The sequence below is a fragment of the Aphis gossypii genome, chromosome 2, assembly GCF_020184175.1.
Source record: "Aphis gossypii isolate Hap1 chromosome 2, ASM2018417v2, whole genome shotgun sequence".
Taxonomy (NCBI): Eukaryota; Metazoa; Arthropoda; class Insecta; order Hemiptera; family Aphididae; genus Aphis; species Aphis gossypii.
In genome coordinates, this window is record NC_065531.1 from 46,228,797 (window position 1) to 46,254,323 (window position 25,527).

Consider the following 25,527-nt stretch of genomic DNA (forward strand, 5'->3'; position numbering starts at 1 on the left):
TATTGATTGCTTGGTGAGCAAAATGCTGATACACCTATATAGTATATATACCACACCATTGTAGTGGATAACTTTTATATTAATATTGATGCGTACAGCAACAATTACTATATAACTATTTGATTTAATTGATATTAAGAATATCTTATAAGTTATATTATTATTTATGTAAAACATTTTGTTTTAAAGTTTTTGATTCCTTCTTTTTAAGTAGGTATATTACATAATTACACCTAAAAATGGCAAATCCAAATGTTGAAGTTTTATATAATCAGGTATTTTTGTTTTATTTAAACTTAAAAATTTATGTTCTGCACATTTTAAATTACATTAAATTTTACAATATGTGAAATTACTTGCATAATATTACTATATACTTTTCTACCTAAATTTATTTTTAAGTTTGTTTTGATTTATTTGATACACCTATTTAACTATTTCTTTCTTTTTAAATTATTAGTTATTGCCTATTTTCAAATTTACTCAAGTCAGTTTGACTAATAAAAGCATTTTATAATAGTATTAAGTAGTCTATACAAATTGTTAATTCAATTTTTATCAATCTTTTGTAGTACATAACTGAATTTTTCATGTTCACAATTCTGGTTTTTATCTATAAAAAAAAAAATACTTAATTTATATTAGTATTATGAATAATATGTAATATAAAATGTACACTTAACATTTATTTTTATACAATTGTATAAAGGTGATTTTATTATTCTAAAAATATTTATAAAATCTTTAATGATTATTATTTCAGATATTTATCAATAATAATTTTGTAAATTCAGTAAGTGGAAAAACATTTCAGACTATCAATCCTGCAAATAAAAACAAAATTATCGATGTTGCTGAAGCAGATAAAGTAAGACTATATTACTTTATTTAGCAAAATAACACATTTTTAAAAAATATATGTATTTACAATAATATATAGTTTTACAGTATATAATGACTAATGAGTGAGTTTGATGACATATGGTATACCTAACAAAAAAATATTTGCATTTATAGGAAGGCACTCAACAGTGTCACCTAACTTAGATTTTTTTAGATATTATTAAGTTTTTCTGTTGGTCTGGCTAATGTCTTTTTAGTCTTTTATATACATTACTGAGAAGTGAAATAGAGTACATGTGAATACTATGATTCCAATAATTGTAGTACAATTTGTCTGACAAAAATTTTAAAAAATGAATAAATTAAATTCTCTAAATTTATCTGATGCTATTGGCAATAATAAGCAATAATATACTTAACTATTTGAAAATCAAATAAATATTTTTACTGTCATATTTGTATACTTTATTGGAGTTATATTGTTTAATTCTTTTATCATATAAAAATATTAATGTTCTATGATTTACCAACAAGAAATATGTATTTTCCATTTAAACATAATATTGAATAAAATTGTAATACATCATATACATTTATATAGGTATTATAATATTGCTCCCATTTCTAAAACAACTTTATATTTATACTTGGTTACAAATAAGTTAGTAAAGCTGAAATAAGAAGTAAACAATAATAAGAAATATACAGAGCCGTGTTAAGGGAGGGGGATATCCTCCGGGCGCCTTAATTTTGTAAAAGTAAGAGGGCCCCTTTATTTGCGCTTAATATGCTACCTGTAGCCCCAAATGAAATTTTGCCTCGGGGCGCGGTATTACTTGACACGGCTCTGGAAGTATAGTTAAAGATTAAGAAATGTTAATAAATTAAGTAGGTATTAGAGCGCCTGAGTGGTTGGGCCTAAATGCCTAAATGTGTGCATAGTAGAACTATACAAATTTTACCAATGGCTATCAATTGATATAACATAATAAATAAAAATGTAATACTTTTTATATAATATGTATTGTATCTAATTTATAAGCATAGGTGTAAGTATTTTTAATTAATTATAAATCTATAAATAAAAGTTAAAAATAATTTATTTATTTCATGTAGGATGATGTTGATTTGGCAGTTAATGCAGCAAAAACTGCATTTCAGTCAGATTCTGAGTGGCGTAAAATGGATGCATCTGCTCGAGGCCAACTGATGTATAAATTATCAGAATTGATCGATAAACATAAAATTCATTTGGCAAATTTAGAGTCTTTGGACAATGGTAAACCATTTAGCGATTCATTGTTGGACATACAAATGGCTGTTTCAACTCTTCAATATTATGCTGGATTCGCTGATAAGATTCATGGAAAAACTATTCCAGCAGGTAATTTTTTTTTAATGAGGAGGGTTGTTAGCGACCTATAGGAACATCATATATCTAGCAATCCATCCATCCTAGTTAGTTACTCTTGCCCTTAAAATTCCAATCTGTTTCTCCTCCTAGCTCTTCCACATCATTCTTCATTACATCTTTCCACCTCATTCTGGTCTTCCAATGGGTCTATTTCCTGTTGGGTTCTTCTCTAGTATTATATGGAGTAATCGATCTTGTTTTCTCCAAACATACTCTCCCATCCTATCTCTCTCTTTGCCCAATTATTGTAGTCTCTTATTTCTGATTGCTTCAACAATATTAGGTTTTTGATATAATGATTCTAATTCCTCGTTTTTCCTAATTCTTCAATCATTGGTTATACTGACCTTTATAGGTCCAAAAATTATTCTTAAGATCTCCCATAAAAAAATGAGAAGTTAGCTCTCTTCGACTTTCCAGATTGCTCAGGTCTTTACTCCATATGTTACTATTATAGTCTAATCCAGTGGTTCTCAATCTTTTTAGGACCGAGACTTAAATTTTCATCCAAAAATCTATCGCGATCCCCTATATTTCTATATTTCTATAGTGACTATAGTATAGTCTATACAATTAAAAAAAAAAACAAATTTCTTAAAATCTGTGTAATTAAAAAAAACCTCTCGCACTCCCCAAAAATCTGGTTTTTTTCTTTAAATTTTACTCTGAGAAGTATTAATTATTATAATAAATAGGTAATTTACATAATATTTATTTTAAATTAAGAATAGTTAAATCTATTTATTTTAAATAGTAAATTTATAGTAAATTATAATTTTTCTTTTGATTTTTTATTGTTTAGCTTAGCATTATGCCTTTTAGTGTGTCCAAATAATCACCATAAATTTTTATTAATTGATTTCAATAATTCTTTATAATATCTTTTATTTCATTAATTATGCTATTGTTGGTCCAGCTAACTTGCAGCATTTATCGCCAGTGTTATATTTTGAAGCTTTCTAAGTAAAATTTGTGTAATCCTGGATTTTATTGCCTTAGTACTTTTGCTGTCCTAGTTGATTAAGCTTTCTAGATGTTTTTATTAATTAACTTTGTCTTATGGGTTATTTCCAACTTATTAATTGTAATCTGCATATCTGTTTTGTAAATTTTATATTCTTTTTATTCTATTATTTTATCTATCTTATTTATAAAAAAACAATTTTTTTTTTAAATTCAGGTCTAACCCTAAGAAAAATAAAGGAGCTCAAAGATTCAATTTAAATAGTTATTATTTATGAACTTCTTTGAATACTTGTTATTTTTATAGATGGGCCATATTTTTCATTCACTAAAAGTCAACCTGTTGGAGTTGTTGGACAAATTATACCTTGGAATTATCCAATTTTAATGCTGGCATGGAAATGGGGACCAGCTCTTGCTACTGGGTGTACAATTGTATTGAAACCAGCAGAACAAACTCCTCTCACTGCCTTGCATGTAGCTGCACTATCAAAAGAGGTACGATTAAATTGACAAATTAAGTATTACAATAAATTATCTATGTATAAAAATGTATTCACTTTCTTTAAAGGCAGGATTTCCTGATGGAGTCATCAATGTTGTGCCTGGATATGGTCCAACTGCGGGTAAAGCTATAGCTTGCCATCAAGACATAAATAAAGTGGCATTTACTGGATCAACAGAAGTAGATACTAAATATAAATGAATATGGTTATTTTTTTCATGTAATGTGATTTAAATTAATGTATTTCCAATATAAGGTTGGAAAATTAATCATGGAAGAAGCTGCCAAGTCTAATTTAAAACGAGTATCTTTAGAATTAGGTGGTAAAAGTCCTTTAGTAATTTTCGATGATTTTAATGGTAAATAACAAAAAATTATTTGTTGAATTTGTAATTTGTAATTACTTATTGTAATATTGTATTTTATATTATTATTATTATAATAGTTGATGAAGCTGCTAAGATTGCTCATGATGCTATATTTGCCAACATGGGTCAGAATTGCTGTGCTGGTTCTAGAACATTTGTTCAAGAAGGTATTTATGAAAATTTTGTTGAAAAAGCTGCCATTTTGGCATCTCAAAAAAAAGTTGGAGACCAATTTGATGTTGATACACAAGTCGGACCTCTGGTAAGATTTTAAAATGTTATTTTTTTTATTATTTACAAATTATGAATTTCTTGTTTTTTTAATATTCCATACAATACTAAATTAGCTATTTTCCGTTTCTATCATTTTATAATAAATTAAAAAAAAAATTGAAAATACCTACCTTAAAATGTAAACATCTTTTAATGTTATACAACATTAAATATTTTCTAAACAATGTTATATTGTATTAATATGCATATTATGAAAACTACCTATATGTCTATACATATTTTACAAGATTATTCACATAAAAATCTAGGCATTAGTTACTATAACATACCAACCATTACATTATAATGTAATTATAAATTATGTTTTTAGGTGAATGAAGAGCAATACAACAAAGTTTTGAGTATGATTGAATCTGGTAAAGCAGAAGGAGCCAAAGTAGAAGCTGGTGGGTCAAAAGTAGGTGATACAGGATATTTTGTGTATCCCACTGTATTCTCAAATGTGACTGATAACATGAAAATTGCTAGAGAAGAAGTAAATATATAATCCTATTTATTAATTTTTAAATTGGATGATTTGAACGTTGTACTATTTAATTATTATTTAATGCTTTAACATAAATTAATTTCCATTGTTTATAATTATAATACTAAATTATTAATTTATGTATTATTAAAGATTACATTGATATCTTTTTTTAAAGATTTTCGGGCCAGTTCAGCAGATTATTAAATTTAAAACTTTGGACGAAGTGATAAAACGTGCAAACGACACTAAATATGGATTAGCTGCTGGAGTATTAACTAACAATTTGGATATTGCAATGCAGTTTATGGACAATATTAATGCTGGTTCAGTTTGGTATGTAAATTAAAGTTGTTTTAACATCATAATATTATCATATTTTAAAATTTTAAAATATATCGACTTAAAAAAAATATTGAAAGTTTTGATCAAATAATATAATCTATAATTATTGTTTGTTATTGCCTATTAGGATTAATTGTTATGATGCTGTTAATGTTCAATGTCCATTTGGAGGGTTTAAACAGTCCGGACAAGGAAGAGAATTGTAAGATCTTTGTATAATTAAAACATTTAACAATAGTTCTTATATTTAAGATTCTGAGAAATAAGTGCAGTATTGGATTTATAATGATATTATTATTTTTTTGTTAACACATGTTTTATATTAAAGTTATTATTTTTATTGTTAACAGAGGAGAAGAAGGTCTGAAGGAATACTTGGAAATAAAAACCGTCTCAATCAGAAAAAATAATTTTTAATACCGTTAAAGAGTAATATTAAAATGTTGAAATCAGAAATATTACTATTATGCATTATTGATTTAAATATATTTAAAATAATATTATACATTTGATTAATAGAAAATGTTCAATTAATTGAGTATATATATATATATTTAGATAATTCATTACCTATTATAATACTGACAAATTGTTATGTGGTTAAGAGCAGGTGTATATCTGCATTTGATGTTACTGTTGTAATGACATGTTAACATATCATTTTACTAAACAGTTTAAAATAATATAATAAACAAAGAACGGTCAAGTTGTCATGTGTAACGATTTTTTAATAAATATAATATTATAAATCTTTCATCACTGATGAAGGGACAAAGGTTACATAGAGACTTAGACACATTTATTACAATGAAATACAAGGCATGTGACCTACTCGTATACTACCAGTGACAGAGGGTGACTGAATAAGAGTTTCTAGTTTCTACCATCAAGGATAAAGCTAGTTTCTTGGGAATGCTGAAGCTTTTGATGAAGCCACCAGCCACTCTGACCAGCTTGAGCGTGTCATCTTTTTCATCAGTGCATGCATAGTGTACATAGGTCATATTAATGACCATACTGGATCTTATGATCAACAATTGAGTCTTTTATTTTTAACAAAATATACAAGTGTTGTACTTATTGGATTTGAGTGTTTAACGCTTTTTAATTTACTCTATTCAACTATGGCATAAAATTACACAGCTGTGGCCTGTGAGTAAGGTAAGATGCATGAGCATTTATATTATTTATTTATCAATATTTTATTATACCGTGTACTTGGTCATATTCTTCAATACACGACCTTGAGAGCCCTCAGGTGATTATATCTTTCACCTAATTCTTAGCATGTTAAAGTTTAAGGAAGAATTCCACAGCTGTGGATTTTATACTTAGGCTTATCGCTTATGACTTAGTATATGCCCATTCACTTCTTGCATATTTTATCTGTTTTATTTATATAATTTTATTTTATTTCTATGTTGTTACACCATATAGACTAACCAAGGTTACCAAATAGTTATTATAATAACACTGACTCTGACTCTAACTAGCTATTTTGAGATGATTTCTGAATATAAAAATTGATTACAAAACAATAATAATTTATTATATAATAAAATAATAAAATTGTTAGTAAGATAGGTTTAGAACTTAATAAATTGTGGATGATGATTACATGATTTACATATATATATTTTAATAATGATAAATTAAGAAGAATATAACAATTTTTAGAAAAATAAAATTTTGTTAGTAATTTAAAAAATGTTTTGATTTAAAAATATATAATCATTTTCTTAAAGTGACACAATTTAATTATTTAATTACTAGTCACTAGTATAATTACAAAAGGCACCATTTTGATTGTTTAGCAACATGTTCTGACTAGATACCAGATATATAATAAATTCATATACTTACATAAATGAAATGAATAAAGCTAAATTAGTAAAAAAAAAAAAAAAAAATACATATTTACTTAAATAAAAAATGTATATAACAATACTAACTTTATTTTAAATTTATGTGGATATATTTAACTAAAGTAAATTATAATTGATGTTTTACTTCTAGTAAATGATTATTCAATGGTCTGTCAAACATTTATTATAATTCTAAAAATTAATGTCTAAACAATAATGAATAAATAGTTAGTTTTACAATTGTACATAAAATAAACATTATATTAACATATTAAAAAATTGAAACTGTAATATTGTGAAGAATTTTAATCTTGCAACATTTATTTTTTTAGACTAAATATATTTGTTAAGCCAACAGTCTTGTAATATTATATGTGTGAATACATGTTAATCATCAAAACTGTTAATTAAAACAAGTACATCACGAAGATTCAAACTAATTAAGTGTTTAACCAAACAAAATGACTATTAACAAACATGTTTGACAAATTTAAAATTATTTAAAATAAAAATTTGTGCCAAATAATTGCATAGAACAGTTATGAATATTATAGGTACAATATTTTCTCTATCATAATTCACTGTCAAAAGTGTATTGGACATAAATCAGGTGTGGTAACAATTGACAACTTTTATATTACCTATATACCTATATATTTCAAAAATCTACTTAAAATTTTTTTTGACTAAAGGCATTGGTTTGCCGCTGTCAACTAAGTCTTTTGCAGTACTAGAAGCAGTTGGTCTCATGAATCCTAATGATTTTCTGGAGGGTGTGATTCCCGTCATACCAGATCTGCCTTGGTTCTCTTTGAAACTCGTACTCAACGGTTTTGGCTTTGGTTTGTTAACAGGAACTGCAATGCTACTACCACTGCTACTGCTTCTGCTAGCCACAGGTGTATCACGATTATGCAGTTGCAATGCATTCAATGGTTTTTTTGACTTCAAATCCGTTGTTAGATCGTTGATTGCTCGCGTGTAGGTCGCAATACCTGGAATCTTTTTGACTGTGCTGACAGAGTTTGAGCTATTAAGCGAACTTCTAGAACTACGCAAACTACTTTTAGAACTTGACCTTTCAACAGGCTTTGGTACACTTGTAGTTCTAACTATAGTTGGCTTTTGGACAGGTGTTGATTTTATTATAGGCTTGATTGATGGAATGACTTTCACCGTTGGTTTCTGAATCATTTGTGGAGTTCTAAAACTACTTGTTCGTTTTGGCAACTCAGTTTTTCTCACTACTATAGGTTTAATAGATGACTTAAGTGAATTTGTTTTTCTTAAGGTAGGGGCAACTGGTCCACTACTACTATTAGTATCATTACTTCCACTACTATCAGCTCTTGCTATCGTTTTTGGTATTTGTTTTTCTGTTTCAAAGTTACCTGAAGAAGTCTCCTGACTCAGTGACTCAGCCGACATCAAACTAACAGATTCTTCAAAACTATAAAAAATAAAAACAAAGTTAATAATAAAACACTAAATGTAAAAGAAAAATAAATATAAAATAATTGTTTTATTTACCCTTCATCATTTAAGTCGTGTTCAGTTCTAATTTTTATAGGTGGTGTTAAAGCTTGTACTCTGATCTCTGGTATGAACTCACTTTTTAAATGTATTGACGATTCATCATTATCATGAAGATTTATTTTAGTCACTCTATCCAGAGCTTTTGGCTCTATAATACTTTTCTCCGGAGAAAGCTGTCCATAAATTTTGACAGCTTTCATAATATCACCATGATCTACAACACTTTGGTTTCTAGTTGTTCTGGGCATAGATGAGTATAGACGATTTCTAGAAAAATCTTTATTGTCATCATCAGATGTTTTATACATTAGTTTATCTTTCCACTTTTTTAATCGAACATCTGTTTCCTCATTTGCTTTTGGTGATTCGTATCCTTCCGATTTTCGACCTAAATCATCTTCTGTCGTTTTTCTGTATCTCCGGGTACGCCTGGCTGCTGAAAATCTATCAAATTGTCCGTCCCCTAGATTTTCTTCTTCAACCGTTTGAATTTTCAATGGAATTGACTGAGGTTTTACGATTTGCCTACGTGATGTTGGTGGTGTTTCTATATTATCTGAATCGATGTCAATTTTATCAGTTACATCTCCTGGATTAGTAGAATCTGAAGTTTTACGTCTTGGGGCAAAGGGAGGTAATAACTTTTCTTCCGGTGAATCTGGACAAGACAATTGTTTTCTTAATGAGGAAGGACTTCTTACATTAGATTTTATTTCTGGCTGATCTGTTCCCCGAATATACACTGTTAAACGATCTTGATTTGATACATTCTGTCCAAGTTTTTCAATAAAACCTTTTCTTTTGTCTTCTTCTTTGATAGCCTAAATATTGATATGAAACAATAACACTGAACTAAGTTTTTTTAAATTTAAATAATCAATATTAAATCTTTAAACTTACATGTAAGGGTGTGCTATGATTATCAAAATTCAATAGAGAAGTCGGTTTTTTAGATCTTTTGAGATTGGTATCAGTTTCTTCTGATGTATTTGGTACATTTAAGTTAGATTTTCGCCATTGTGACTTATCTTTAACTGGTGGTTGAGCTTCTAAAACAATTAAGAGTTAATATTTTAGTTCTTGGTTAACTCAAAAAGTTTACTTACCAGCAATTGCTTCCATTACGCCAACAACATCAGTTTTATCAATAGTGGGTCTCCAGTCAGCATATACTCTTTTATATCCATCATTTTTTGCATTAGCCAATTTTCCTTCAGGTAATGTATCCAAAATGCTACTACGTCCATCACTCTCCGAGTCATTTTCTAATGATCGTCTATTATTTTGTATTCTTTGAGTTTTGCGTCGTAAATCATCAGAATCTTTATCTTCTTTTTCGTTCTCTTGTAACCATGCTTCAATCTTTTGTCTCCATGCTCTATAAATAAATATAACAATATTTTATCTATTCACGTTATTATTTGTTATTATATTAATTATACTTTGGCTTTGACTCTTCTTCGGGAGTTGAAGCTGCAGTAGATACAATTGATTTAGTTTCTACAACAGGTGATGGTGAATTTGCTCGTTCTCTATCAGCACTGAAATCAGCACTTAATAAATCTGGTCTCTTTTTACCACTACCTCTGAATCTTCTTGCCCATGATCGGTCTATAAAATGAATAAATAAATTATGGTGAATATTTGAATCAACAACATTTTAAAGATTTCTACAAAATTTTATTGGTATAATTTTAGTAATTTATGAATATTTAGGTCTAATAATTAACCTAAAAAACCTGAAATTTTCACCAAATATTGCTATTACAACTTAATAAGCGTTTAAAGTTTAAATTTTAACAAACAATTTCATTATTTTGTTAAAATTCGAAGAATATTAGTAATAAAGAATAGACTGGAAATTTCCTACAGTAGGTAATTACAATTTTCAAAATATTTAGATAAATTTAAAGCTATTTATAGATATTAAAAAAATATTGTTGATTCATGTCAATGATATTTTTGTTTCTTGATTAAAAAGTTGTTAAAGAGCTTGTTTTTTGTTATTTTGTAATTAAGTATTTAAAAGATATTGATAGAAAAATCTTTTAAGTTTTAAGACATTTTACTGTTACATAGGTATTTGGTATATTATAAATTTCAATAAATAATGATGTTTTTAAAATACTCAAATTTTAAGCTATTTAGGTTTAACTTGAATCCATTAAATTTCATACCGTCCTATGGTAAGTTAGTACATAATTTATACATAATGTTTTTGGCAAAATTTAGTTCAATCTACTAAATTTTGAAAATGTTAATAATTATATAAATATTATAAAAGATAAACTATATTTGCTTTGAATAGTTTTCCAAATAGAAAAATTTATAATTAAATTAAGTTTAACATATCCTTTACATCAACTTACTTAATTACATGAACATAATATGACACCAAAGATCAATACCATTTTTTTTAAGCTAGTAAAAACCTTGATTATTTTTATCTATCCATTCCAAAAAATATGAGTTAAATTAATTATTTCTGTTTTACAAAACAATTATTTTTTTAATATAATTTATATTTAGTACTTAAAACTTAGATTATTAGATAGGTATATTATAGTATTTAATACATATAATTGTAAAATTATTAACTCAATTATTGAACATAACAAAATTTATATGACATACATTTTTTAATGTATAGTATGATTAATTTTTATAAATTTAATAAAATGATTTTCATTACCTAAACTACCCCATGATTTTCTTTGAATATTTGATACAGGTGGAACATCTTGATTAGATGTTCGCAAGAAATCCATTAATGTTATTTCATCTTCTTCTGATGGCACTCTACTTCTTCTACGACGCAAACTTCCATTTGGAGTAACATCTTATAAATGATATAATTATAATTTTTTTTATAATTGACAAAATTAATTAGGCACTATATGTACTAAACATAATGAATACCTGGAGATAGATTATCTTCTTTATTAGGGTTATCAACAACACCAAGTCTTCGTCTGATCACAGCCGGTGAACCAGATACTGATATATTATCCTCTTCTGAAGTCACAATTGTCGCATTATGTGGTCTTTTACCCTATAAATAAATAAAAATAGAATATTTGACATTTTAATTTAGTTTAATTAAATATACCTTATCAAAACTCTTTTTATGAGGAAATCCTGAACGAATGTCATATAAAATTGAATCAACTAAATTATTATCAACATCAGAGCCATTATTTTGTTGATCATTGGTCACTGTAAAATGTATTGTACATATAAATACGTTTTATAGATATTAAATTAAAAATCATAATATTATACTATAAATTATTTATCTTACAAAATCTTTTTTTTACAGCTAATTGTTCTTCTCTTTGTTTTCGTCGAACTAAAGCTTGTTCTTCTTGTACTTTTCTTCGTTCATTTTCAGCCACTGCCAATCTAAATTTCATACAAAAACTATGAACAATTCGGAAACATTCTTCTAATTTGAATGTGTTAATATCCTCGCAAAAGAAATCGGCCAATGTTTTTCTCATGGATTCCAACTCAGCAATATCACTTTGTAAGCCCCCAACTTGTCTTTCGGCAACCTATTAAATTTATAGATAATAATAATTGTTTGTCACTTCCAAAATATTATTATGTATTAACATTTAAACCTTTAAAAATTCTATCATTTGATTTTTAATATCTTGTTCAGTATTGGGCAATTCAATTTGTTTTCGTACAACTTTGAACCTTGAATCTAAAGCATTTATCTCATTTTGCAACTGTTCTACAGTAGTCCTAAAAAAAATAATTATAATAATTAACTTAACAAAACAATAAGTAAACATAAATATAAAAAATTTAGAAAGTAGGAAACCATTTTTAGGTACAGTAGGTAGGTATAGGTCTAGAAGTTAAGTGTACCTCGTTATTGGGTAAGTCATTGTAATGGATGTTAAATTTGTGTCAGCTTATACTATATAATATATTACATATACGTATCATTTTCTATTAATTCTATTAATAATTTATTTTACTATTAGTAATTTAATACCTAATACGATACCTACCAATAAATTATAAATAGGTAAGCAATTGTATGAAATTAATTTAAATGTTTTAAAAATTGTATTGTATTATAATAAATAATAATATTAGTAAAAGTATGCAATCCCTGCAAAAAGTATTTTTGAATTACTATTTAAAACAAAATATGAAATCGTTAATCTTTGATTAAATAACAAATTTTGTATTTTTGTACCAATTTGAAATTGGAATGTCTATAAAAAAAACAATTTATGAAAAACCTTGTTTACATTTTCAATCATTAGTTAAAATTGTGTAAAAAAAATTTTTAAAAATTTAATATTATTATACACAATAGTTTTAAATTTATAATTGATGGGTACCTACTAAATTCGTATAATAAGCCATCATAGATATAAACAAATTCAGTAAAATATTTTGTATTAGAATATCAAATATTGAATATTAATGTTATGTGAAGTAGATAATAATTATATTTTATTAGAAGAAATATTTTACATGAATACATGATAATAACAGTAAATGTGTATTATAAATTATAATATCATCATGTAATATAACATTTTTGTATAAACCATAAATGTATTTTTTTTAACTATAGTATATATTAAATAATTATTTTACTTGGTAGCTTCTTCTAATACAGACATCTCTTCAGGAAATTTGAGTAAATCTTTTCTATTTTTTTCTGCTTGCTATAAAAAATTAACAATTTTATTTCCCAACTATATTATAATTCAAGAATTCAACTGAATGTTATTTGCAGTACTCACCAATGCTACATAATGAATAAGATTCATACCAGGTTTATTAGCTCTTATATCAGTAAGTTTTTGTAAGGAACTTAATTTCACCCCAGCAGCTTTTCCCGCATAGCCACCCTAAATTTTAAATGATATGTCTTTATTTTTTTTCATTTTAACAATTTATAAATTTTTCACTTACAAAGTTCAAAAAATTTCCAGCACAAATTACCATGTATAGTACTTCTTGGAATCGCTTGTTTGTCATTAAATCTAAATTAAATTATTTTATATACCATAAAAATTATGTATTATGAATTTAATTAAGAAATATCAAATGTTTTTCTTACCTTCACCTGCAACGATCATTGAATTAATACTTGGCTCGAGGTAACTCATATTTGATGCGAATTCTTCCTTTAATAACATACTTTCAATGCGTAACTTGTAACTATAAATAAAAATTCACAAAAAAAACATTAGTTGGTATTACAAACATAGTTATAGCTTAAGGGCGAAAAACATTATTGAAGGTTAATTGTGTAGTTTTTTCTAACTTGGGAATGTCAATCAGTTGTAACAGGAATTTCTCAGCATTTCCCAATTTGGTCTTATCTCCTTCAAAAGCTCTAAGCATTTCTAATTCATCTAACTCTGGTAAAATTTTTAATAAACCGCGCAGTTTTTCTGCCCCTATATCATCATGATCGCCATCGCGTATTAACTGTATAATATCCTCATTTGAACTGAAAAGTGAAAATAAAAATTATATTTAGGTATAAAATAGTTTTAAGTATTATTTAGTAGGTACAAACACTAACCTTCGAAATTGTTTCAAAAATATATTAACGTTTAAACTTCGTTTTCCGTCTAATAAAACAATCTGAAATTAATTAATTTAAAAGTAATTAAAAATATATTTCCAATAATAATTCACAATATAAATTTTGTTTAAAAAAAAATTAATTTTTCATTTACTTCTGTTGGTTCTTTTCGTTTTCTATCACATTCACTAGTATCTTGGCCTAATCTAAAGTTTAATACTCCGCTTTGACTAGTTGGAGCTGTGGGGGCTTGTTGACAAAACAAACCTTCCATTTCTGACCAATCAAGATCTGGCATGGGTGAATTTTGATGGCTTCTAGCCACAAGTGACCAAATATTATGGCGCCCAACGACCTTAATTGAAAGATTGATTAGGTAATACATAAAAAAAAGCGTTAATAAAATACTCGTAATTTGAAGACAAAAATGTATAACTGCATAATTAATAATTATTTATACTTAATTATTAATGAAAAATCTTAATAGGTACCTAATATATATATTTTAATAAATCCTACATAGATATGAAATCATGATTGTTATAACTGTTATAATTTGTTTGGACAAATAAGACATCGCTGCGTCTAGTATTAATGCTATGTAGTTAGATAAGTTAGAATATTACGTGTACCTATACTTTAAATTTCGATAGTAAATAAAACAAACCGCTCTATCGTATAACCATTAAATTATTTATTATATCTTGTGTTTCGTGCTTACGTTGCGTAATTGATGATGTAGATATAGTTTTATAATATTACTATTTATTATTCAATATACTTATAGTACCCATATGTATTATGTAGGTACTCTTCAAAAGTAGTATTGAATATATATATTTATAAAAATAAATGGACACCACAAAAGAGGTTATTGTAATAATATTGGGGAAACAAAAAGATAATATTAAATACATAAAAACGTATCGTTATTAAAAATAGTTAAATAGTTTTAAATTAAGTCAATATTATATTATTATTATTTAGATTATAAAACATAATTCGTGCGTATACAATGGATATTTTCCACGTTAATGTTTTAATTAAAAACTATTGTTCTTATTTCAAACTATCGTTTTCTCTCTTCCACAATTATCTAATAACGATTGATTTTACAAGCATTGTTATAATTTTTTGTATTTAAATTTTATATTTATAATTCATATTTTTTTCGTAGACAGTGCCGAAGATACGAGTATAACTGCAATAAAAAAAACAAAACCTTACCTTGTTGTCGGGGATTTTGTTCCAATTAATAGTTTTCATTTTGGCTTTGGGCGTAGGAGTTTCTTGTTGAGGTAAGAGTTTAGCAACCGCAGATACCGTGGGTGGCGGTGGAGGCGCGTCCACGGTGATGGCCGACCCGCTATTGCCCATCGAGAGGAACCGTTTGCCGGTGTGTTGTGCTAATTCTACAGCCGTAGGCTGCTGATTTTGAGGAAAGAAAGGCGCTGGGGGTACCGGCGGCGGTGGTATGCCCATCAACGGTGGCGGCGGAGGTGGCGGTGGGGGTGGATTCCCTGAGGACTGTTGAGGAATTGGTGGTGGTGGAGGAGGCGGTGGCGGAGGGGTGGCCGACGTAGGTGAAGTCACGTTCGATGGACCCAATGACTGTTTGCGCCCACAACAGCACACCCGCAAACCCACATCCCTGGGTTGACTTTGACCGAGAACGCTTGGTGTGCGCAACAGGCGTGACGCGTCCTGCCGATTCTCGAGTAATGTCGAACGGTGTACCAGCGTTTCGGCTGTATCCCAGACGATATCGCTGACGGCTTCTTTGGGATCGATCCTGAGCAGATGCTGGAGGATACTCAAGAACGGTATTTCTTGTGGTGTATCTGCTACCTGCAATATACAACAGATAACCATGTATTTAGTTTTGATTTTAAGTTAAAATTACTAATCTAAAATGGATTATTCAATATTATTAGCTTAATCTCATGTAAACATTTTATATTCTACTATAGACGTCTATAGTACTATTGAAAAGGTTTTGGTAGTACCAGGTGTGTAGTATTGAAAGAATAAGAAATTTTAATTTTAGTGCAAATTACAAATCATATTTTTACTGCCAAAACTAATGCAAATAACATGCATATTTTTTATTTTGGGTCAAATTTCGTACAAATTAACTATAACTGACACAATCCACACCGGTGATTGTATATCAAGTTTGCCGAATAAATGCTATTATTAGCTTTGATATACTTAATATAAATTGCAATATTGTCTATAGTAAGCATTTACCAAGAGTGACATTATAAATGTATTTAATATTGCCTACTTATCATGGGCGCCCATAAGTAACATTTTAGGGGGGTCAAAATAAAAAAATTCTCAAATGTAATGTAATAAAGATAATAATAATATTATGGTAATATTTATTAAGCTACAAGTTTTAAATATTTTTTGTCCAGGGGGGCAAGTGCCCCATCTTACCACTCCCAATGGGCGCCCATTCTACTTATACAATACTGCGTTTGCTGGTATCTATAGACTAGGTATATTATTAGATTAGGGCTATAGTTTATGGGTTATACTTATACGTACTGTATAGGTATACAGAATAATAATAATTAATAAGTGTGTTATTATTGTGAGTATACACATTGCATTCATTAACGTCTTAAATATACTAAATATATGGCGTATTATCGTTTAATATGAAAATCAATAATTAATATATTGTTATAAAATTCTATTTACTCTTAAATAGGTACTTTTTTAGTCAATATACAATCAATTCCATTTCAATATTCTTACTAATTAATATTTTCTGGTTTTTATTAATTATTATATTATTTATTAATTTATTATAGCTTAAAAGCTGTTTAATTAAACTTGCCGATTATAGTATAATATAAACTTGAATAAATATTGGTGTTCACTGTAAATTGTATTCTTTTAGTTAAAATAAAACATTTCTAATTTTCCAATTATAAAATTCAATTAAAAACAGTTTTAATAATAAATATACTAAACACGAACTGACGAACTTAAATTATAATTTCTACACTGCACGTAATTATAATATTAAATTAATATGTAATAATAATTAATATTGTTATAGTACAATTTTTGTATCGGTTAATCATCTCGCCATTGATATAATAAAAAAATTAGTTAATATGCATCACATGATATTATTTAAATTTATATATTATAAAATATACTATTTTATTCACTATATATTTTATGTTTTCCTTAAATTTAAAAATGTGAATTAAGCACATTGTTTTTCTTTGAGACGTTTATTAACAATTATTATAAATATTAAACATGAGAGAAATTTTCATTTTTAATATGCGCTTGAAAATATTTTTTAAATTGTAAAAATTAAATTAATTGTTTATATTAGGTACATATAATTGCTAAATTTTATTTTAATAATTTGTTTTACTTAGTACCCATACAGTAACTTCTTAATTTAAAATATTATGAAATATTTACTAACCTGTTTTAAGATAGCGTAGAAAACATCCACATGAGAGTTTATATCAACTCCACGAAAAGGTACATCTAGAATTTGTGATTCGTCATTTTCTCGTTGTTCGTCAAAAACATCTAATTGTACTCCAAGATCTGCATAGTTTATTGATCCTTTCCTTAAATAAATGAAACATACAAGAATTTCACAAAAACTATATTGTATTTAGAGACTATAGCAGTATATAGGCATATAGCTTCCGTAATTGTTTAAGAACGACTGATGCTGGAAATAGCAATCGTTTTTATTCGGTAACTACGGAAGTTCATTTTTTTCTCACCGACGAGCTCGGTGTACTATTCTTGTATATTTAATTCTGGACTCCAGTGCCAGTGGCCCGCTGCTAGTTTATAACCATTATTTGGCACACAGCCCGTCTTTAGGTCGGAGAAGTTAAAATAAAAAGATATCATAATGAATGTCAAGTCCAAATATATATGTAAGAATAAACATAACTTGTAATAAATAAATTAGTTAATCAAGAGTTTGAATGTAAAATTATTTTGACTAAAGATGTGCAAATTATTATTTTTATTTTTAACTTGAATATGAAATCATTCATTTTAATTTTTATGAATCGATGATACAGAGTTTATCACCAATATCTAGCAATTTTATATACACTGAATAAGTTTAATTATTATAAATTATTTTTGATAACATTTTACTCATTTTATGGGTATAGGTAATCAATTGATACAAAAAAATAAAATATTTATTAAACATACGTGGCTTTAAAGTTTAAATTAATTGTGTAGGTACTAATAACACATTATGTGCATTAAATTATATTTTAGTAGTTGTAAATATATATATATTATTATCGTATTCATGCATGCATCTATAAATACAATTCTCCGGTTGGGTTGTTTTTAGATAGTACTTGGAAACCGTTGAATATTTCGAAAAGACATCTAATAAATTTCATGAAAATTTCTGTACTTCGCTAACGCAAGAGAGTAATTGAAACATTTGAAACACCATTGGCACCATTCCTAAAGGTTTAAATTCGTATTTTCAGTTAAACTATGCACTCTGAAGCTATAATATGTACTTTTATTAGACAACAAATTAATTCAAATTTACTATAGGAAAAAAAACCATAAACTATTTTTTTTTTTTAGAGAATAATTTGAAAAGCAATAATAGCTCAAATAAAATTAAAAATGGACAAAGTAAGTACCCACTCTGATATTATTAAAGTAGGTGCAAGATAAAGCTACTTACATGTAATAATGTAAATGTTAAAACTTCAATTTGAATTCACCGACAACTCAAAATTATCGTACACGGAAATGAACGAAAATGGTCTGTCAGCCTTTATATAGATACTATTAAATAATATTAAATATAATTTATGATTTATTTATATAGTTATTATAGTAATTTATTTTATGCGTTATTGATATGGTAGGCGTAATTCCACAGAATAATATGGATTATATTATGGTATCAATAGAATTAAAATTAATTTAAATATTTAGAAATGTTATTTAAATATAGTAATATATAATAATATAATATATCATACATAAAAATTACACAATACCTCACGAATAATATTTTTAAATTAAAAAAAAAAAACAACTTGAATAGTTATTCTTTGTTTAAATATTTAATCTCGTCCAAATTTAATTCAAATGTCAATTAAAAAAACTGAGCTTTTGTATCTTTAATATTTTTAAATAGGTAGCTATATTAACAACTGATTAGAAACCTTGTATTACATTTTTAAGTTTATTGCCAGAGCTACAATTTTTAATTAACACTTATATAAATGTATTTTTAATGTTTATAAATAACTCAGTTAAATTTTTTTAAATTATACTATTTATAATTATAAAAACCTTAACAATTGGTCAAAAATTCCGTTTTCAATTTATTAACTAATCAATTTTGTTTTTCCAGTTAGGTATATTGAAAAATACTGGACTTTCTTACTTTTGACTCCTTCAAAGTGCAAAGTATTAACTAGATCCAATTTGCTACCAGAACCCATACCAAAGATGAAAATTGAATTATTTTTACTAACCCAGTAAAGATAACGACAGTCTCAAAAAAATCCCATTTTATTGTAAAATTAATGCATTTGTTGCTTCGCCTAAAATCTTCTAAATTATAAGTTATAGGAAATAGATATAATACTTTTAATAGATTATAGTAAAAATGTTCTAAATTCCTAAATATGACATATTAGGTATGTAGTGTAAACTATTGAACTGTACTTATAGATTATAGAATAAATACAAATAATAATATAGGAATCTGGTATATATGTATTTAATACATTTTATAGGTAATCATTATGTATACTAACATATTTAGTAAAAATGTCCATATTTATGTCAACATCTAGAGTTTTATTTATTGTTATAAAACATGAAAAATAAGAAACCGATATAGTGGCATTGTTGGCATCATTCGGCGAAGCCTTTAATTTAATTGAAATGTTTTTTTTATTAAATTAACATATTAAACAAAAATAGTTATGAAACACATTAAAAATCCTCAGAATATCATGGTAACAATAAGTAGGTATGTACTACGAATAAAACATCAAGTATATCGACTTAAATTGTTAGTTGTCAGGTTAGGGTTTTAATGGATAAATTAAAATTAATTACCTCAGTTCATTTAATATTGGAAGAAGTTTGAGACCTGAAAAAAAAATTATTTTATTTATTTATTGTAAGATAACAATAATTAGGTACAATAAATATAATTTAATTTAATTGTTTCATTCATGAACGTAATTTAATTGTTTAATATAAAATATTCAACCAAAATATGCAAAATCAGCATTTCCTAAGTATTTAACTAACAGTTGAAGTTAAACAGTTTAACTGTTAACGTGTTCATAAATTATTATTATTTTTTTTTTTTTTATTACAATCTAATAATATTGTTTATAGATCATAGGCGGATATTGGGAGGGGCTTAAGCTCCCCCCCCAAAAAAAACAAACGTAATCAAGCCACATATTGTAGAAGCGTTTAAAAATATGTATTTAGTATTTACGTGGATAAGACAAACATGTTAAGCCCCCCACGAATGTGATCAATTATCCGCTTATGTAATATAGATTTACATCTTATATATTATACCATTTATATATATTTCCTAAAATTAACTACAATAATAAATACTACTTATTTATTATATTTGTATAAAATAACTTAAAAGAGTTGATGAAATTTAAATAGGTACCTACTTCATAAACACATGTCTATTATTAAACAGTTAATCGTTAAATATTTACACTTACCAATAAATTCATTCCTGATTCTTATCCGGTCTCGAAGTTGTGGCGTAGATATGATGAGGCAGTTGATAAATGCCACAATAGCTGTTTGATAGTCTGCTGTCTCTTGGCCTTTAGATAGAGCCCATTGCAATTCGCGAACGACGATTTGTAATCTATACCTTTCATTTTTCTGGTCCTGTAAAATTTAAATATTTTTAAATATTTTCAACAATAAAATACCTACCTAATAAAAATAAAAAAATTATAACTTAATTTTGTTTATAATTATTAAAAAAAAACACAATAATTTTACATACTATATTATACGAGTATTATATAACTTATATAATAATGATATAGGTATATACAATTAAAATGCAATTTTATATGATTTCTTAGAAGTTGGTAAATTCTAGATATAGGTATCAACATAGTCGGATTAAGGGGGGGGGGGGCTAAGTGGGCTATAGCCTATAAGGCCACCCCAAAAAGTATTATGGACTTGCAGCTTTTCTATAATTACCTATAGATATACAATTAAAGAAAATGATTTTAACAATAATTATTTAAAGATACATTCATATTAATCATTTAAAATAATTTTCAAAGTTAGCTCTAATTAAAATGAAATAAGATCTACACAGATTGAACTAATTGAGGATAGGTTGATTGCATTAATAATATATAACTGAAAATGGCATGTATAAAAACTCTTATTTGACGACGTTTTAGATACTATTGCATCAAGTAAATCTAAAAAACATATTTTAAATAATCATTTGTTTGAATTTTTGTATTATTACCATATATATTTTATATTTTAACACATAATTAAATTGTATTTTTTTAATAAATTAACTATGTAATTTAATTATAAATGTACAAATTGCATATGTAAATAAAATATTTTTCTTATTTAAATAATAAATAGCAATTGACATATTATTATAAAAATACTTTTTTTTGTAAAATTAGTGCCCAGGTTATCCAGGTAATCCAGCTCTGGGTACCAACAATAAGGTATAAATGTATAATGATAGAAGATATAGACATTTGAATACATAATAAAATTTACTATTTTTATTTTTTTATAATTTACTATTTACCTTGCCTAGTAAACGATTAATTAATACTTTGATTATAAAAGGTAATGGTTGTAATAATTAACAGCTGTCAGCTTCTAGTTTTATTATTTTTAACAGTGCTACATCGCAAGTATCTATAGTTTTGCATAGCGCTACTGCCTACTACTATTATAATAATAATCATATTTCAAAATAATTTTTTTTTTTTTTTTACGAGCAACCGAGTACACAATAAATTCCCGCCACGAGAGATCACAACTCCACCACTCATTCAAATAATAGAATTTCCCCCCACTATGTCGTTACATTTGACTGGTGGTGGTCGATACGCGGACCATGACGTGTTTTGGTTGTCGCCGGATTACAGTCTCTCGTGGTGCGGAGTGTAAAATTAAATTAAATTAAACTATAATTTTAAGTTAATTAGAGATTTTTAATTAATGTTTATAAAATATAACAAAGTATGTAACAGGTATTAGATATATACCGTAAACAAATCAGTAGGCACACTCATTGGCCATCTAAATAATGTTTTTTATACTAATATAGTATTTAAAACTACTAGTAAAAAAAAAATTAATTTAGTGAAACAAATCGTACTAAAAGTACTTGTCTATAGACTATAACTTAGTGTACTTATATTTGTCACTTCTAAGAGTACACATTTTTTACTCCTACAATAAAAAAAATTAATATATTATATAAAATATTAGTATAGATACAAGTATTTATATTATTTAAAACCACGGATAACAAAGAACTTGTATTAGATCAAATGAACTCCTATTAATTAGTTTTGGACAATTTAGGGAAAATATACAATTGTGTTTATAAGGCACTTGTTTAAATTAAATATATAATATGAACATGCTATGCAAATATGCAATGTATCTAAAATTACACAGTAATAAGATGCATTTTGTTTACGTCATGCTATGTAATGGATATACAGTAGTAAAATTAAGTGAAGCAAATGAGGGGGAACTTGACATTTATGTTGTCAAGTGCCCGAGGCGCAGTCTTCAAGTAATATACCTACATACTACACATAAACCGAATGTACCTTGTTAATACATAAAATACATTATTATATTAATTGCGTCTGAATTAAATATAAGTGGGCACAACAACTATTTTCTACAAATATTGTACATTATTATACGTATAATTAATATCTTAGTGAATGATACCATATTATATTGTTATGTCCATATAGGTACCCATGTATATAAATAATTTTGTAACCAGGTGAAATAGAGAAATATTATAGACTATAGTATTACCTATGAATACCTAATCATAAATCTTACTTACATAAAATATGACTACGTTTAATATTATTTTTACTGCGGCTAAATGGCTAATGTTGTGAATAGTGAATAATATACATCGTCGCATCGTATTTTCAGATTAACAGATTATCTTAATTCTTAATATGATTAATTATTAAATACATTTTCATTAATAAATTAGCCATTAAGAATAAAATAATCGATAATTTAGTAAGGTAAGGATTACAATTGTAGTTTACTTGCCTTGTAATGTTGAAGGGTATCAAGTGCTCTGGCGTGGCCTTCTAAATTATAAACACATAATGCAGACAGCAACTCCAATACTTGCTTTTTCACAGTAACATTGTTAGTGTCAAGAGCTGTAAAAGAAATTATTACACGGCACAAATTAAATAATTATATTTGAAATTTGATAATTTAAATTTTTTACATGTTCGTTGAATAGGTTACTTATACCTATCCATAGTTGAATAGATTACAACCCATAAAGATACCTAATTTTGTACCTACATTGTAATCTACTTCGTTGTGATCTCTATCAATTAAAGATTAATGGTGTTTTTAATTATTCAGGATGAGTCTAAGTAATTTTTTATTACTTATAAGTTATAAGCCTTATGTATTTCACTAATAGTAAACAACTAAACACTTCAAATTGGCAGTTACATTCCTACGTTATTTGTAAACGTGATATTTTGTTTTGGTTTTAATTGCTTACCATAATGGGAAAAACCAATAATAAGTGACATATTTACATTATTTTAACATGTATTAAATATGCAAAACCAATGGCTCTTTATCATTAATGTAGAAGATTTTTTAAAGTTAATTAGACAGATAAATTAAAAATCTTATAGAAATAGGTATGTTCCTAACTTTCTAGATGACTATAACTTATAAATAAGTAATGTAAACATTTTGAAATGTTCAGACTAATAATTAACAATTATTTTTGGATTGTTTGGATGATATATTATTCTTATCTTAAATTTTTCTTCTTCTTCTCAGCTTGCTTTGTCTTAACTACAGTATTCTATATTTTTGTAATAGGTAGACTAAACTAAGATTTAATATTCCGTTATTAATTTATACAAATTAAAAATAAATTTCATTGGAGGAATATTTGTATTTTAAGTTAAAAATGTAATATTTATACGTAGAAATAACGGTGGTACGAAGAAAATATGTTGTGACCACATGTAGTTAACCATTCAATAAGAAGTTTTTCAAGTTTTAACCTAATAAGTAATAGCGCACTAGTGGTTTTTGCCATTATTTTTAGAAGATACAATTCATATTGAATAACAATAATAGTTTTAAATTTTAAAGAAATCAATCAATAAATTATAGATTACAATATACAATACATTGATTACCTAAAAGATTGTACATTATTATATTGATAAAATGACTAATGTAGAATCTGATATTAATTACAAATATGATTATAACTATTATTTATTAACTACTAGTTATACACTTATACTAATGAAAGGTATAAACAATTGTTATTATATGCCTAGTTAGTACTTAAATTAATGTTAATATTAAAACATTGAACACTAAAATACGCCAATAAAAATGGTTTCATTTATAGTAAGAGCAAAATGCAAATGTATATAGGTAGTATACTAATTAATAAGAAACATTTTTTAAAAATTAACAATATAATTATTGCTGTATAGGTGTATATTAAATAAAAAACAAATTAAAAGTATAAGATACAAAATAAATAATTTATATATCTATTATTTATCTTATACCTATGTCCTAAACATATACAACATAAACTTAAGTAAATTCAAACTAGTTCAGATACGTTTGATGAGGTATAGCCGGTATAGGTCATCATTACTCAATATTTAACAGCAATAACATTTAAACTCAAAAAATATAAAAATATATCTATATTGGAGTTTACCTTTCAATAATCAACACATTTGTTCTGGTCGTGATGATCAACTGGAGCCAAACGAAGGCCAACTATCCTTATATGTTTACTTAATTAGTACGTAGTACATTTATGATTTGCTTGTACTTTCTTATTATACTCACTGAGCTACCATGAATCATAACCAATTTAACATTTACAAATTAAAAATAAATGTGTATATCCTTTTAAGCACCTTATAGAAAAATATGACTATCATTTTATTTATACTACTACAATTACCTAAGGAGGTAAAAACTGTGTTGGAAATTTGAAATCGTTTTGAGATTTATTGTTTGAAGGATAAACATTTTTCTTCTA

The 25,527-nt window shown here is 26.4% G+C and overlaps 2 protein-coding genes across 8 annotated transcripts in view; one reads left to right on the plus strand and one right to left on the minus strand.

Annotated features, from left to right (window-relative positions):
• Positions 1–5,703, plus strand: part of LOC114119064 (retinal dehydrogenase 2-like) — a 41,140-nt gene extending 35,437 nt beyond the window's left edge. For 2 of the 6 annotated variants that reach the window (XM_050200028.1, XM_050200029.1), the window contains exons 2-12: positions 212–275; positions 764–868; positions 1,960–2,227; positions 3,528–3,718; positions 3,792–3,905; positions 3,982–4,084; positions 4,171–4,355; positions 4,698–4,862; positions 5,032–5,189; positions 5,326–5,400; positions 5,549–5,703. In XM_050200028.1, the coding sequence (XP_050055985.1) occupies positions 240–275; positions 764–868; positions 1,960–2,227; positions 3,528–3,718; positions 3,792–3,905; positions 3,982–4,084; positions 4,171–4,355; positions 4,698–4,862; positions 5,032–5,189; positions 5,326–5,400; positions 5,549–5,615 (1,467 nt within the window). In that variant the 5' untranslated portion in view covers positions 212–239 and the 3' untranslated portion in view covers positions 5,616–5,703. The remainder of the gene's footprint in view (positions 1–211; positions 276–763; positions 869–1,959; positions 2,228–3,527; positions 3,719–3,791; positions 3,906–3,981; positions 4,085–4,170; positions 4,356–4,697; positions 4,863–5,031; positions 5,190–5,325; positions 5,401–5,548) is intronic. The other 4 variants (XM_050200030.1, XM_027980525.2, XM_050200032.1 and 1 more) reach the window with 3 other exon arrangements.
• Positions 5,704–6,564: 861 nt separating this feature from the next.
• LOC114119052 (inverted formin-2-like) overlaps positions 6,565–25,527 on the minus strand; it is a 39,690-nt gene continuing 20,727 nt past the window's right edge. Inside the window, exons 3-24 of one of the 2 annotated variants that reach the window (XM_027980511.2) lie at positions 23,520–23,635; positions 20,921–21,095; positions 20,280–20,313; positions 17,623–17,773; positions 15,393–16,013; positions 14,320–14,520; positions 14,163–14,224; positions 13,899–14,087; positions 13,692–13,792; positions 13,544–13,614; positions 13,372–13,479; positions 13,223–13,293; positions 12,223–12,349; positions 11,901–12,153; positions 11,709–11,815; positions 11,519–11,651; positions 11,292–11,438; positions 10,042–10,210; positions 9,706–9,977; positions 9,500–9,645; positions 8,594–9,420; positions 6,565–8,513 (exon numbers count right to left, since the gene is read on the minus strand). In XM_027980511.2, coding sequence (XP_027836312.2) covers positions 7,730–8,513; positions 8,594–9,420; positions 9,500–9,645; positions 9,706–9,977; positions 10,042–10,210; positions 11,292–11,438; positions 11,519–11,651; positions 11,709–11,815; positions 11,901–12,153; positions 12,223–12,349; positions 13,223–13,293; positions 13,372–13,479; positions 13,544–13,614; positions 13,692–13,792; positions 13,899–14,087; positions 14,163–14,224; positions 14,320–14,520; positions 15,393–16,013; positions 17,623–17,773; positions 20,280–20,313; positions 20,921–21,095; positions 23,520–23,635 — 4,865 coding nt within the window. In that variant the 3' untranslated portion in view covers positions 6,565–7,729. Of the gene's footprint in view, positions 8,514–8,593; positions 9,421–9,499; positions 9,649–9,705; positions 9,978–10,041; positions 10,211–11,291; positions 11,439–11,518; positions 11,652–11,708; positions 11,816–11,900; positions 12,154–12,222; positions 12,350–13,222; positions 13,294–13,371; positions 13,480–13,543; positions 13,615–13,691; positions 13,793–13,898; positions 14,088–14,162; positions 14,225–14,319; positions 14,521–15,392; positions 16,014–17,622; positions 17,774–20,279; positions 20,314–20,920; positions 21,096–23,519; positions 23,636–25,527 lie in introns of both variants that reach the window. The other variant, XM_027980509.2, reaches the window with a different exon arrangement.